General features: G+C 42.8%; 1 protein-coding gene across 6 annotated transcripts in view; it reads left to right on the forward strand.

Moving 5' to 3' along the window:
- LOC147685238 (cathelicidin-1-like) overlaps positions 1–16,403 on the forward strand; it is a 252,791-nt gene that overhangs the window by 80,019 nt on the left and 156,369 nt on the right. For 2 of the 6 annotated variants that reach the window (XM_086941137.1, XM_086941135.1), the window contains exons 3-4: positions 1,778–1,861; positions 7,775–7,932. In XM_086941137.1, the coding sequence (XP_086797263.1) occupies positions 1,778–1,861; positions 7,775–7,912 (222 nt within the window). In that variant the 3' untranslated portion in view covers positions 7,913–7,932. The remainder of the gene's footprint in view (positions 1–1,777; positions 1,862–7,774; positions 7,933–16,403) is intronic. The other 4 variants (XM_086941138.1, XM_086941134.1, XM_086941139.1 and 1 more) reach the window with 2 other exon arrangements.

Below are 16,403 nucleotides of genomic sequence, written 5' to 3' on the forward strand. Positions count from 1 at the left end.
TTCTAATCCCACTCACATTTCCCCCTCTGTCTCCAGTAATTACGGTATTTGATCTAACTTGGGGGTTTGTATCCTTTCCCCTTTCCCATAGACTAAATAGTTGACTTTTTCCTTTCAACAGCATACCAGCTACATCCTTGTTTCATAAAGGATTTGATTTTGTTTTTGCGCAAGACCTACCCACCAATAAACGCCCAGACCTTAATTTTTTTGCTGTCATTATGTATAAAAGTTATACAGAGGGAATTACAAGAAACAAAGGAAAAGATGGGCAAAAATGCTGCATAGAACTGCTGCAGATATAAATATATATATGCAAGACTAAAATACAAGACTATAATTTTTCCTTTCCTTCAGACAGTGTTTATCAATATAATCGGCGTTCAAAAATGTTCCTCCAGCGACAAATGTTGTTGAAACTAGATGGTGGCGGCTTCCACAGTATTCAGCGTTTCAAACAGCCTGCCTGCCTATTCACAGGTGCTCCAAAAACTCTGAGCTCTTCCTGGGCTCTGCTCAGTCAAAATCATGGAATGGACTCTGCCGTAGTTAAGATTTCAGCCCTCACGCTGTCCCCTGGTTACCCGCGGGAACCACCTGAGGCTCGGCTAATCCTATGGCTGACTCTTCTCTTCTTTTGCTGCGGCAGCTCCTTAGGTGCCGCAGGCTGTCCCCACATCCGCAGCAACCTCGGATGACCCCTCACTCCAGGTAGAGATGGCGGAGTGAGGGAGGGAGGGAGCAGGAGCAGGAGCCGCCTAGTGGAGCAGTCGAAGGAAGGAGACAACGAGAGTCCGCAGCAAAAAGCTCTACAAAACGAAAGTCAAGAGACAAGAGAATAACATGGAGGGAAGAGTGATGCTGTTCGGTCATTGCAAGCTGCAGATAGGCTCAAACAGAAGTAAAATCTTCCGTCTCCTTACTGCAGGAATTGTTTTTTCTGTGCCACTACTCTTCTCAGTCACAAATGACTCGCTCAGTCCTTTGATTCACACTCATCCCATAGTAGAGACACCTTCACCTTACACAAAGTAAAAATCTACGGAGAAGAGGCCGTGTTTTAATAATGACCTGAGAAGCTCCAACCGTTTTCACTGATCTCCGCTGACTTTAATTTTTTCCACTGCTGGATCATGGGCTCACCTTTGCCTCCGCCTTTGCCGCCCCGCATCCGTGGAGACAATCTGCAGTCGCAGGCATTCATCCGGAGGAAACAGCGCCGTCCTGCTCCCAGCCTGTCTGCCTTAAACCCTGCAAAACCGCCTGTGGCCAAACACCAAGAAACGCCGAGGACGCCAGCACCAGAGTAGTAAGGCGGCATTACGGTGAGGTGTAATCGGCAGTGAGGCGAGGAGGCATGACTAAGAGACAGCAGCCGTTGGGATACAGACAGCGGCCGTGGCAGCAACAAAGACCGGGGGTGACCCCGGGGGATCGAAACGGCCCGTCAACAATCCAGCGGCAACAACCGCAATCAGGCAAACAGGTAGCAGGCAGGTAGCCGGCAGCTAGCAGCACGGCAGCACGGCAGCAGCAAAATACGCAAGCATATTCTTACATAATTTCATGCATATTATGGTACACCTGTTATGTGAAATTCCCTAGATCTGAAAAATTCTATTTTGTTGAAAATGGAGGAATGGTACCAATGCCCTCTCGGGAGGAGGAGGAGGAAAGGCTTCATTACTCTTATTCACATTAGTGCTTTCAAATGAATGTAAACTGTCTTCTCTGCTCATGATTTAGTGTTGTAACATTTTTGCTTTCCCCCTTGCAGACAGTGAAAGACTGCAGAGCAACTGTTTCCTCTGTGCTCGGAGATGACGTAATCATGGTGATTTGTGATACAGTAACAGCCAAGGTAGGTCGTGGTTCAGGGTTCACCTTTGGCGGAAACAACATCCTGTGGGTATGCATGACTGGAAGTTGCAGGCTGCCGCATGGCTGACTGGTTCGGTACTTCACTCTGTGTCCAAGTACCCCAACTCTACAAACACCTTGGTAAGAAAAACATCCCTTGAAGTTAAAAATAATACAGCTTCATTGCCGGGCTATTTATGAGTGAAGTGATTCCCCCTCCACATTTCCAGGCAAGGCCATACATTGTAAGAGGATATTTTATTGATGGACTGAATGAATATGGATTGTGTAGAGGGGCAGTGTCTTGTAGTGCTGTTACAAATATGGCGGTGCTAAAAATACTTTCAGATTTTGAGCTCTTAGCCTATTTTTTATTTCATTACTTACCAAGATAACGCAATTCAACAGGAAACATTGAACTTCAAAAAAATACCTTTTGGGCTGCATTTCTTTTTAACATTTTCCATATTCTGCAGATAGTCACAGTGATAAATAGTAAGTCAGTTATCAAACAATCAAGTCCTGTGGAAAAATGAGTCCCATACAATAACTTGAAGAACCATAACATAACAGGTCATAAAGGAGGCGAAGTGTGGCTCACTGGTTAGAGGAGGCAGACCCTGATGCAGAGGTCAGACCCGGGACCAGGGTTCAATTCCCGACGCAGCAGGGTCTTGAGCTCAAAATGTCCACGGACTCGATAATTCTTGCCTTGGTGCCTACTCAAATCATGGGTTCACACTCTGCAACTCTGGGCAGTAGCTTGCTTAATCTCCACTACGGCCCCACCGCGATAGGATGCCTTGTCTTCACCTTGGGGCTGCCCAGTAGGGGCTATTTCGCAGGGAAAGCCAGGACAGGTTCCCAAAGCAAGCGCTAAGAGACCTGCCGGTGATTTGGCGCTATATAAATCGAAATTAACATAACATAACATTTGTCTTTGTATGGTGGCTATGAAATCTGGGAATTTGAAGACGTCTGCGTTTTTCACCTGAAAGCTCCCCATCATGCAGGTCTGTTGTAGCAAATAGTCACGGTCCTTGAAATGAGGGCGTTGGGCCAACACAGATTGCGGGGGCGCTGGGGAGACAGACGGCAAGTAGGCACCTTGTTAGCACTTTCAATTGCATACAATTTTGATAGACCCTCTGGAGCAGCTGCTCCTTAGAGTCATCCCTCAAGAAAGGCAAGAATCTATGTCCCCTCAGTTTTTTCAGTTGTCCAATCACTCATATATTGATAAAATGTGGCTCTGCCTTCTTGATCTTAAATCTGAGAATCATGAGCCATGTCACTGAGTCGTGATGCATGGGCCATTGTGGTTGGCATTATCTCGTGGACTGTGATCTCAACGGAGTGGACCCATTCAGCCATTTTGCGATGATTGTCCACAACTAAAGAATCAATTTTTAAGTCTAGGGTTTCCATTGTAGAGCTAATAGGTGCTAGTATCACATCCAATTTATCATCCGGAGCATGGGTCACCTATAATGGAGAATTGGAGGAATGCGGAAGGTGGGTATGCCCTCAACCACAACCAGAAGCAGGGAACCTTCCTCTGCAAGTAGTAACTGCCCCATAGTCATCAGAGGTAGATGCGGGGCTGCACAGAGTAGGTAGAGAGTAGTTCAGAGCAAGTGGACCCATCAACTAAAAGTAGCACAGTTATCCCTGCAGGGGTGATAAAGTCTAGCGTGGTTCCGATGAGCACAAGAGGCCAAGTAGCACTCCCTAAGTCCAGTCAACATAAGGAGGCAAAATATGCGCTGGTCCATGAGTTCCTCAAGCCACAGGATGCAGCAGGTATCTGAGATGCTGCTTACCAGGTGCGAGTGCTTCAACCAGGGACTCCCGTAATGACAGGGTCTATGTGGTCTCCCAGGACCATGGGGTCTCAGACCACTCCAAGGTCTCATAAGATCCATGCACACTAGTCAGTAGAACAAGAGGCAAGAAGGGCCGGGGAGCATGTCTCCCATGGCAGAATCATTTGCAGAGTGGGGGGCAGCAAGGCGGCAGACTCCATGTCCGTTAACAGTGTGAGTAGGTTAGTTCTACAGTGCACAATACAATCCAGCAGCCATGGACCAACATGATGAAAAGAGAAGCCACACATCACCAGGGAAAGTACTTCAGGGAATTCTCTTCTGTTCAGGGCTCCTGTGTAGTGTGTGTGCTGAGGGGGGCCAGGGATTACACCCCACCGGGCAAGGATCAGTGTCATTACAGCACGTCCCATGCACGAGTCACCAATATGTATCAGGTGGAACCCTCCATCTACATCTGTAGCCTCCGATCCAAGGGGGCGTGTGTTGACTGCTGCACACTCAGACCAAGCAAGAGGTGCCAACAACACAATTCACCCAATGATCTCCCATCCCGCCAGGCCAGTAGCCAGCTGATCAGTATGCTCCTAGGCCAGGGACAAGGTCTGTCTCTGCTTCTCCTCTATAACGTCGCCTGCCTACAAGTCTCTCTTCTGCAATGGCAGGGGAGGGGCCTCCCCAAAATCCCCAGCCAGGCACCAACCAGAATGGAAGGAGCTTATGTGCTGCTCCTCAGCGCTCATCCACTTAGCCCATCTGGGAGTACAGGGAAGTGCCAGCTCACTCGGTCACACCTCTCCTAACTGAGTGGTGGTCCTTGCACCATAGGTGCCCCCCTCGCCAGCAGCCAGTCCTGCATACCTCATCACAGGATCTGACCTTCTCTGACTCTGGACACAGGGCAAGGAACCCCGTGGCAGACAAGATGTTCTGTGGAAAGTGCTCCTCATGGCATGCCGGCTAACTCTGCCCCCCAGATTGGACAGCATTCCTTAACAGCTAATATACGCTCTCTTTTCCAAACTACCAAAGACGCAATTTGCCAGCTGCACCACTCTGGCTTGCTCAGTGGTCCAGAGACTGGTGATTGTCCCAAATTTGCATATGAATATGGTCTTTTTAATGAGCTTTCTAGATACACTCAATCATCTGATTGGTCCTAGGTTATTTCACATTTCGATTTTATTTGTTCTGTTAAAGGAAAGATGCTTCAAGTAGTTCAATCTCAGATTCCTGATGCATCCTCTGGATTTGCTAATAAAGCATTCACAAGACAGATGTACACATGATGACCTAAAGTCTGCAGTGCAAGTGTTTAAGATTCGAAGATACAACAAACTCTTCATATGTAGGGAGACTTCACTACGACTTTATTATAGTCTGAAGAACACAAGGATGAAGGGATGGAAAATGGAAATATTTAAAGGCATCAGTCTTATAAATACCTTGTAAGAGGGAGTATGAGAACTGATTAGTCCAGAAATGTCATTTAGGGTTAGCCAGTGGTAGCATCTTTACCCCTTGCTAACCCTGGCACTGCTCTTACAACCCCAGCATATTGGTCCTAGGGGCATCCTAGGGAAAATAAGCTAATACTGCTTTTTACGAGCAGTGCTCACATTCTACCTTTCTTAAGGTAGATCAAGTGTACACGTACATGAGAGTAGCCAGGAGAAACGTAATCATACTAACAAACATACTAGCAAACTGAACAGGGGTAAAGTGGAGAGTGATTTAGAGACACTGATAGAAAAAGGATGAGGACTACAGAGGGAGTCTCAGTAGTTACTGTGACATTTTATCGAATAATCATCAAGAGATGGCATTGTCTGGAGGTTGAATTAACTCTTTATTTCACAGTGGTTGTTTTTGCACTACGGAGCAGACTTATTTATGCTTCCCTGTTTAAGTAAACCTTTAAGAACATATGTTAAACCTGTTCCAGATAACTCAGTGAGTCTGTTATCTGCTTTGCACATCTCAGGGAAGTATGTAGTAGCAGATTAAGTCTTAGAATTGCTATGACGCATGTTAAGTGCATTTGTAAAGTGCACTCCCACGAGAGTATCCTGGTGCTAAGCAGGTGTGTGTTCCTAACCTTGCTTATGGTAAGGTGATTAATTGAAAAGCCAAGTCTTCAACTCTAAAAGAGGTTGAGGCTCTCATGTGGAGTGGTAGGCCGTTCCACAGCTTGAGAGTGATGTAAGAGTATCTTTGTTCTGGTTCTCTGTATGCGTGGGATGTGTGCGAATTGGAGTCCTGTGGAGCAGAGGCGTCTGAGTGGTTGGTGGGAGGAATCAAAACTGTTCAAGTGCTATTTATCAAAGACAGTTATATTATCGGGTGCAAAGATCCAGTGACTTCACTTCATGGAATGCTAACAGAGTGATAGATCATGTGATGTCATCATAGGTTTAATGGGCAAGTGAGGTCATTTCCACTATCTCCGGCATCTTGGTCAATCAGCGTTCATGAAAGAGGCATTTAAATATGGCAACTATGTAAATAAAGTGGAAGTGGCATTGGGGAGTTGTGATACAGAAATTTAAACACCTCCTGGGCATACATTCAATATAAAAGTTAAAGAGCAGATTTGAGAGAATCATTGGTACTCCTCAGTGGTAAAAACACAGTACGTGACAATATGATAATGATAGCTAAATAATCTCAATGTATAGGAGCAGAGAAGGTAATAATTTTTAGGGGAACCATGGTGATAGAACAAAGGATGATGAAGTAAGAATTATTGTGGGTGATCTTCCTGAAAGGAACTGCAATGAAAGAAAAATGCAAAATCTACTTCGTGTTACCAGAACTTTAACCCACTGACGAAGCCGTGAAGAGTTCACAATTTCAACTGCGGAATTTAAGCTTCAAAATCCTGCTTATTTAAAATGGAGTTTGAGTGTTATTCAGTGCCAACAAACATTGCATGCCTGGGAGTCATGGGTAGTTGCAATCCTGATTTGCTGGTCCCATTCTCATAGAAAAGATAACTATTTCAGGGCTGTGTGATTATCATTACTCCAGTTTGGGTTGTGCATCCTAAACTTTTTTCATTTTGTTAAGCCAAATTCTTCCATAAATTCCATAACTTGTGTTCTGTTGCTATCTCACAGACACTGTGTACATGTATTTGAGATTCAAGATTGTTTTGAATTTTGAGTAGTGCTTAATTGGTACCAAATATAAGTAAAGTGAATCAAAGATTTATTTAGGGGCTCACAAGCAGTGCTGTGATTGCTGAATCTGTAAGCTGCTTAGTCATAATTCCACCTTATGCCAATTTATTCCACCACCCAACCTTTCCTATCTCATCTTCATTTTGCAGGTTCTTATTTCACCATGGGCTCTCTTTGTCACTGATTTCCTATCTTTCGTGGACTGGTCTTTTCTCACCCCCAGAGTTACTAACACCACTAGGGCTGGTAACTTCTGTAATGGAGAACATGTGTCCCATAATGAAATGGAACCCAAGGGCATTTTAAGAAATTGGAAATTACCAGAATCAATAATTACAAGTCCAATTCCCCATGAAATTCCTAATTTCTCCTAGACTTTCATCTGCAGATTTCGGCTTCTTTCAACAAGCCGAAAACTTCTGGTGAAAATAAACACACCTGCAGTGATCCAGTGGCTCTCATAATTCTGCTAGGGCCGACCCAAGGGAATTAAGTACTCACTTGTAATGACGGGCACAGTGTGGAAAAAAATCCTAATTTGAATAAACAGGCACACATACAATTTGGAGGACTACACGTGTGAACTCTTTTCAGTGAGATTCTCCCTATCACGGTTTGCTCTATGTGGCCTAGATTTCTTAGAATGTTCCCATTAGGCTGAATGAAAATGGTAAAGCTCCTTCTAGCCAAACATAAAATCAAAAGAGAGGTTCAACATTCCCTGTATTCCAAGCTATGCACTGGTTTTATATTAGTGCATGCCAATACTCCGCAAAGAGTAAAAAAATAGGAAATCAACTGTAGCTCCTGATGGATCGGTTGTACATAAATATAGAACCCATATATAGAATTGAAACTTTGTTACCTATATGTGGTCCCGGCTCACTGAACATCTTATCCCTTTAGACTCCAGTAAGAAGACCAAGGCAAACAAGACAATGTGTTTTGAAGAATAACAAACATGTGTGCAAAGCAAAGACCAACTCCTCCAGACCTGGTTTATTCTCTTCTCTAAGTCGTCATGAAAACACTCAGATGATCTGATGTTCTCACTATCTGGGTAGGTAAGTTTAGCCACACAAAAAGCAGGAGCTCATCCACTTGAATGTATATATTCAATGTTGTTATACCAAACTAAAAACTTGGAGTAACAAAAATGAAAATATTTACCATATAAAGTAAACACAAAGGGCCGATTCCGATGTCGGACGGACTCAGGTCTGTCCGACATCGATCAGGAGCCGTAACCGACCGACCTGCTGTCGTCGGTTAGGGCCCTGCAAGTATGATGTGACCGAAACCTGTTCGGTCGCACTCGTATACCTCACAATGGAAGCATGCATTCAGAGCGGAATTTATGCCTGCATTGTGAGAAGCAGGCGTGCAGTTCATCCCTGCACCCTGTGGACGGCACCCCAAGGTGCCTACTACAGGGTGCAGTGATCAACAGAGTGGCACCATAGGTGCCCCCAGGCCGCCATTCTGTGGCCTCGCACCCATGGGGGCCCTGCTGGCGGCCACCAGAGACAGTTTCCTACTGCCTATTCATGCTGGAAACACCGGCATGAAAAGGCAGTGAAAAGCTGCCACCGTACTCCCTCGGTGGTAAAGAGGCGACCAGTGGAGTACTGAAGGATTTCCGGATGGCGGACTGGCTCTCCGAGCCTTTCGAAAGCTATCCGGAAATCCGAGTCAGATTCCTTCCCGACCGAGCCCATATGTACAAATGTTAAGGATTGCGATTTCCTAATTGCGATTCTTTGCTGATCGCAATTAGGAAATTTAAATTCCTAATGTAGGAAACCCATTGAGTTTCATTCAGCGACCCATTAGGAATCACAACCATTACAGGGATGATGGCCTGCTGGGGTCAGCAGACTTCCATGACTGTGATTGCTTTGAAATAATGCAAACTTTTGTTTTAATTGCAACCAATTTTCCTTAAACGAAAACTGGATACATGGATGCATTTGAAAAAGAAAAACTGAAACTTTGAAGTTTCACTTTTCAACAGTAGGCAGTAATCCCTTGGACCACTGCCTGCTTTTACAAAATATTTTTTTCAACATTCAGAAAGGGAAGACACCCCAGGGCGACCTCTATCCATTTGGGATTGATAGCCACCACCCTTGGTGTCAGTAAAGAATGAATGTTTGCAACCATTATTTGGTCAAAACATTCATAAATACCATTGCAATTTGGAAGTAGGAAAGTACGGCACTAAACACACCCCTTCCAAATACTCAATCAGTAACCACAAATTGCAATTTGGTAACATGTTTCCAAATTGCAATTTGTACTCTGTACATATGGGAAAGCATTCTTGCGGTCAGTCGGCACATAGCCCCACCTCTCTGATCTGTATTTGACCCTGGAGCCCCCACCTGGGGCCCACTTAAATTAATATGGGGAGATGAATGTGCAGCCCCCCCAGAGCCATTATCAGCCCCAGGGTGCCCACCTTGGGGTCCTATATATTTAAAAGGGGGAAGGAGATGTGTGCCCCCCTCAAGCCTTGGAAAGGTCCTGGGGGTCAATCCCCCTTAAAAAGGCAGCCACACAACCCCTTTGTCAAGCCATTATAGACCCCAGGGAGCCCAAGCCTGGGGTTGCATCAGTAAGGGGAGAGGTCCTGTGCGCCCTTCCCTGAGCCATTATACGCCCTGGGGATCCCACCCCCGGGCCGAAATTTACGAAAAAAGGAAGTGGATGACTTGGCCCCCTACCAGGGCCTTTATTGGCCCGAGGGAGTCGACCCCGGGCTGCATTTAATAAGGGGATGATGTACCGGTGTGGGCAGGGAAACTGCTGTGTTTCAGGGATTGGCTTTGTGGGACACTTTAAGTGGGCAGACACTAGAGAATTGGGTCCTCAGAACTAATAGAGGCTCAGGGAGGGGGCTGCATTACCACATTCCTTTTTTGTGAAGCTAGTCCCCTGGGGGATGGGGTCCCCAGGCCATCTCAAGGCTCAGTGAGGGGGGTGGCCCCCTTCCCTTTTTGAACGGATTTTTGCTCAGGTGGTCTCTCCAGGGACTATAACGGCTCTGGGAGGGGGATTCGAACCCCCCCCCCCGGTATCAAATGCAGCCGCGGAGGTGGGCTCCCTTAATTAATTAAACCGGCCCCGGTCAGCCATTTTTTCCGCCGATCTCACAGGAGTCCCACGAGATTGCAGCAAAAAGTGCCCCTGGGAGGAAAGGATAATCCCTACCCTGCCCCTTTAAAAAAAATAATTAAATTGCTACTTCCGGACTGGGGACCAAGACTCCAAGACCTGTAATGGCTGCCAGCAAAAAAAGTCTGATTTTGCTGGCTGTCAATCTGAGACTCCTGGGGGAGCAAATTAGCCCACAGGTAAAAAATCTCCCAGAGTTCTCCACTTTTACATTGGAGCTCCAGCGAGAGTCTCTAGAGCCTCTCGCTGGCCCACCAGTCCAGAAACAAATTTGTTTTGTACCTTATTTTCTCAAACTACTGTACTGATTTGCACCAAATCACTATCTGCTTACCAAGATCTAGCTTCCTGCCAAAGGTGGTGTAATTCCATTTAGCAGTTTTTGCTGTAGCCCTGCCTGAAGAAGTCTATGGAACTATGGAAAATGCATGGGAATTTGTGTTTTAGGACCCCCCTTTTTCTCGACCCCGCTTGATGGATTACCCTGAGACTTCCCATGCACAAACTACGCAAAAAACAGCTCTTTATTGGAATGTTTTGTGGAAATTTCGCAAACAGTGACAAAGTTATTAGCATCACAAAAATGCATTTCCTATTGAAACGCTGACCTAATTATAACTACCCAGTGTATATATATCTATATTCACTGAAAAAAACATAGGTTTTACACACGTTATAGTTAGGAAGTAGCATTTGAAAAACCTATGAAATTCACTGAAAAAACCATAGGTTTGACACCAGTTATAGTTAGCTGGAAATTTTACTGACATAAAACCAATGAAATTCCACGTTATAGTTAGTTGGACTCACTATAACTTGCGCGTGTAATGCACTGCTGATGACATTACATATTACATCACTCATGACATGGTCAGTGACATCACTTATGACACCATCCAGTGAATGTGTGTCTTTCTAAAAAATAAATATGTTTTATATATGTATATGTAAAGGTCGAGGGAAGAATAAATGTTTAAATTATTGTCTTAATGAATGTTTTTTTCAAAAGGAAATGATTGGATAACTGGCTTATTAAGTGTACCTTAGTGAATACATATATTAGCGAGTAATGTTTAAATATTTAAATATATGTATCAGTGTTTCACTTTGTGAATAACTGGCTACATGGATTGATGAGTACCTACATGTGTAGGTATTTGGGTTCTTAGATGTTTTTTTAGTATCAGTATGAGTGTTTCTATGGTTTTATGGGGGTATTACTAATCACATAGATGCATGAATGACTAACTCTCTCTTTGTATGTGTTTAGAAGACACCATATGTGCAGGACTGTATGGGTGGTTGAGTGTGTATAGTTTTATATGCAAATAAATGGATGTTCAATAGTTTATTTGCATGTGTGAGTATGTGTGTGAGTAACATTTGGATGATTGTCGGTGTGTAACAGGTTGTATAGGTGTATCACTACATATGATGAGTGAGTATATGTATGAGTGACTATATAGAACTGTTGGTGAATGAGAGAATGTGTATATAGATGGTGGAATTACTGAATTGGTTGGTGTAACTGGTATGGGTATCTCCATTTTTTTGAAAATGTTAATTTCTATTTTCCAATATGTGTTTTAAGGGTTACATTACACTTAAAGGAGGTCTGTCATCAGTGATGTCATAAGTGATGTCACTGACCATGTCATGAGTGATGTAATATGTAATGTCATCAGCAGTGCATTACACGCGCAAGTTATAGTGAGTCCAACTAACTATAACGTGGAATTTCATTGGTTTTATGTCAGAAAAATTTCCAGCTAACTATAACTGGTGTCAAACCTATGGTTTTTTCAGTGAATTTCATAGGTTTTTCAAATGCTACTTCCTAACTATAACGTGTGTAAAACCTATGGTTTTTTCAGTGAATTTCATAGTTTTTTTGAATGCTAGTTCCTAAGTATGTAATCACGTTCGTAACTAGATAGTATCACCGCCTACACGTCCTGAGAAGCGCATGTAAAGTCATGTGACTTGAAAACAAGACTTCCAATTGGTTCTTAGTAGTTTCTGTTCTGGAATTTACACGCAGCACTCCACCCACTTTCCTCACAATCTTTTCTACTCTCAAGAGACAACAACGTCGAGCATCTTCCGGAAGACTTTGCTGAAATGGCTGCCCTACCAGATTCATCTTCCGAATCTGAAGGAAATGAGCGACCACCGTTAAGAAGAAAAAAGGAATCTTTCATTTGGCAATTTTTCACTTATCCTGAAGATCAAAAGAAAGTGAATGCGCCAAAAGTAACCTGCACGATATGCAATTCGGAGCTCTCAAGGGGAAATCCAAATAAAAAATATTCATTTTCTGCACACACCATGCAGCGGCATGTTAAACAAAGGCATCCTGAGCATTATGCAAAAGCATCGACAAGAGCCCTGGCCATGCTATTACCATCAGAGGTGGCCAGCACATCTTCTGGTGGACGACCTGTATCTCCATCGAGTGCTGAGATGGACTTGAGACCATATCTTGCGAAGGTGCATATGAAATGCAACGAGTGTGGAGAAATTCTTTTGTATGGAGAGCAGAGCCTCGTTCTTATTAAACTGAAAATTGAAAGTCACAAATGCCCCAAGAAAAGATAAATTTCTTCACTTCATTTTCAAACTATTACATACTGAAAAATGTAGTAGCAACTTTAAGAAATCGAAAGCATTATAACACTTCTTTCCCCCCCCCAAAAAAAAAAAAAAAGTTCTTTTCAGAACTAACTCTTTCCACCAAAACATGCTCGAAGAGCATATTATAAGATGTTTTTTCGCCGCTTTATTTTAGTGCGAGACCGGGTGCGCGCACCCTTCTATCGTGTACAGGACCTGACACTCCCATGTGAAGTCATGTGACTTCTAAACAACACTTCTAATTGGTTCTTGGTAGTTTCTATTCTGCAATTTACACGCAGCACTCCACCCACTACCATCACTTTCTTTTCTACTCTCAAGAGACAACAACGTCGAACATCTTCCCGAAGACTTCGGTACAATGGCTACCGTTCCGCATTCATCTTCCGAATCTGATGAAAATGAGCGACCACCTTTGACAAAAAAAACGGAGGCCACGCTATTACCATCAGAAGTAATCAACACATCTTCCGGTGGACGACCTGTATCTCCATCGAGTGCTGAGATGGACTTGAGACCATATCTGGCGAACGTGCACATGAAATGCACGAACTGTGGAGAACTTCTTGTATACGGAGAGCAAAGCTTTACTCTAATTAAACAAATAATTGAGAGTCATAAATGCTCCAAGAAAAGTTAAATTTCTTCGCTTTATTTGGATAGTATGACATACTGAAAAATGTCGTCGCAACTTTAAGAAATCAAAAGCATCATAACACTTGTTTCCAAAAAAAAAAAGTTCTTTTCAGAACTAACTCTTTGTACCAAAACAAGCTTGAAGAGCATAGCAGCTGATATTTTCTCGCCGCTTTCTTATAGTGCGCGCCCGGGTGCGCGCACCCACCTATCGCGTTGAGACGCGCATGTGCAGTCATGTGACTTGAAAACAACACTTCCAATTGGTTCTTACTAGTTTCTATTCTGCAATTTACACGGAACACTCCACCCACTTCCCTAGAAAACCAGTTTATCGTAAAACTTTTAAAGCCTCCTCTTATGAAATATTCGACATCAATCACATAGCAGAGTACTAAATAGCACTATATACACTCCGTCCCTTAATTATAAGAGACGTATTGCTATGTAAAAGCAACTTTTGTTTTCCAAGATAATGTAAAATGCTGAGCCTATTACATAATTCTTTTTCACATATATGTTACTAGTCTCCTTCGAGTACTAACACCGTAGAAAATACCACCAATAGCGGTGATATTTTTTACACCGAGAACGGGCGATTTCTATCGCTTACAGCCCTTACAATTATAAAGTTTCATTTCCTAAGTCTCTGATCTCCAACTGTGCAACGTAGGTCCCCTGTGTGTCGCAATAAGGTCCATAAACAAAAACTACAGAGCCAGCATTATAAACATACACAGAACCACAAAACGACAAGAGCCACCATGCTAATATATATGCTTAATATAATAAACCTCTGAGAATAAATACATATTTCCGTGGCAGCCCATAACACAAATGTGGCGTCCTCTGACTCTGCTCCATTACCAAACACCGTAACTCCCCGCCCCCCTCACTTTTCACTAAACTCCGCACTCCACACCAGGCGAACCCCCTATTACAAACCCCCAACCTACCCTCCCTGCCCAAACCCACCATGAACCTCAAACCGCCCCTAGAAAACTTATAAGACACAGGATTACTAAAACTCAAAGAATACGCAACAGGCACATAATGTAAATAGTACATAAAGGCACATATTTTTTCCAAAATACTATTTAAAAACATGTTCTATTTTTAATAAATCTATCATGCATCTGACCCTCTAGAACTGCTTTCAAAACGTGAACTATAAACCTCTACTTTTCATTTTCAAACCATACACTTTCTTCTGACCCTCTAGAACTGCTTTCAAAACATGAACTATAAACCTCTACTTTTAATTTTCAAACCATACACTTTCAATTACATTATTTTTTTTACACAATTCATGTAATGTTACAAACCTTTTCTAAAATACACCAGTCCGTATCATTTATAAGGATTTATTTTCAGTCTTCATCAGTGACACTTTCTTCACATATAATAGAAATCACTGTAACTTTTTAAACGACAATGCTAACGCGGTAAAAACAACCCTTCATTTGCTTTCCTTTAAGAATGCACACTATGTACCCCACGCATGCGTTTCTTAATCTTTGTATTTGGCAGCGAATACCGACCTTGAATCGGAAGACATGAACAAGACCGCCATTGTCACATTTAAAACTGAACGTTGCATCTGCTCACACACATATCTTTCACTAAGCTAACATTCACAGAAAACAGCATTGATGTAAAAAAAATTTGACCTTGCTTTACAACTCCCTCAAATCACTCCCTTATTTTTTAACGCATCCTCCAGTTCAAAAAAAGCGACTTTTTTAATAACCACTAAGCAATATATAAGTGACTAAACTCTTAGAAAATGTATCAAGTCATTCTGCTTCTCTCCACTGCATAGCCGGCGACCTAATTCTGTGGAGTTGCTATACAACCAGCGGTGCTGCGCCGTTTCCTTTACCATCTTGGGAAATTCAAAATGGATGTCCCTCCTGCCTTCGCAAACGAGCCGGGCCACTTAGAACTATTTCGCCAGAGGATGCTTGACTACTACGGCATCTTACCACTCTCGACTTTGAATGCATCATATCGATTATCATTTCGATATTCGTATTTCACCTGTGTGCAGCCTGTATTTCATTGCCTGAGCTGTGATTTCACGTGAGCCCTGGATTTATGTCTCTGCAATTTGGTACCTCCTGAACCGAATTACAATCACCTCATGAATCCGTTACTTGATCATGAACAGCTTTGTTACAACGGAGGGTTTATGGCCTTTGCAGCGATACAAGGAGTTCTGGGTCATTGGAATATATTCGCAGCGGCGCAAGATTTCCTAACAGAGAGCTACATCGAAAACCCACCGAGCTGCCCAATGATGGTAAAAGACGCTCCAATAATGACAGATCATGAATGCTCCTTTGATCTTCTCAATTGGATGGCTGACATGTTTTCAGATGATAACAGTGATTTCATGTTAGAGGCACTTGCTGCATACTTTGCCTACACAATGGACAATTAACTCTTTCCTAACAGCGAGCTACATCGAAAACCCACCGACCTGCACTCTGATGGTAAAAGAGGCTCCGATTATGAGAGATTATCAGTACTGCTTTACTCTTTTCCATTGGATAGCTGACATAATTTCAAATGATAAAACTGATTTCCTGTTACAAGCAGAAACTACCTATTTTGCCTAAACAATGCTTCAATAACTCTCAAACAACCCATTGACGTCCTCATTTCCTTTTGGTTTTCTATATTCTTCACGTTATTTTCCATATTTTCTTTTGAAGAACAGACCTATTTGCTTTACTAACAATGGACATTATGATTTCGTGTTGTTTGACAGCTGATTCATAAAGTAATGATGTATAACCACTTGCATTTTCATATATCGTTCCTAAACTGAAAGGCCACAAACCTTCTTCCATTTATTAAAATATAATATACTTCCTTATAAGACTGTACAATGTTTTTTTCCAACTATATTCATTTTTCTTCAACTATAGCGTTTGTATTCCATGTACTACTGACAATACCAATTACTGTGTTTTTTGCAATTTCTGTACTCAGATTACATAATGATTTGCCTTTAAAATAGTACATTTCTAAATAAACATTTCAAATATTCACGGTTTCTCTTTTAATCCATAATCTCAACTGA

Source organism: Lissotriton vulgaris, chromosome 10, assembly GCF_964263255.1.
Source record: "Lissotriton vulgaris chromosome 10, aLisVul1.2, whole genome shotgun sequence".
NCBI classification, from domain to species: domain Eukaryota; kingdom Metazoa; phylum Chordata; class Amphibia; order Caudata; family Salamandridae; genus Lissotriton; species Lissotriton vulgaris.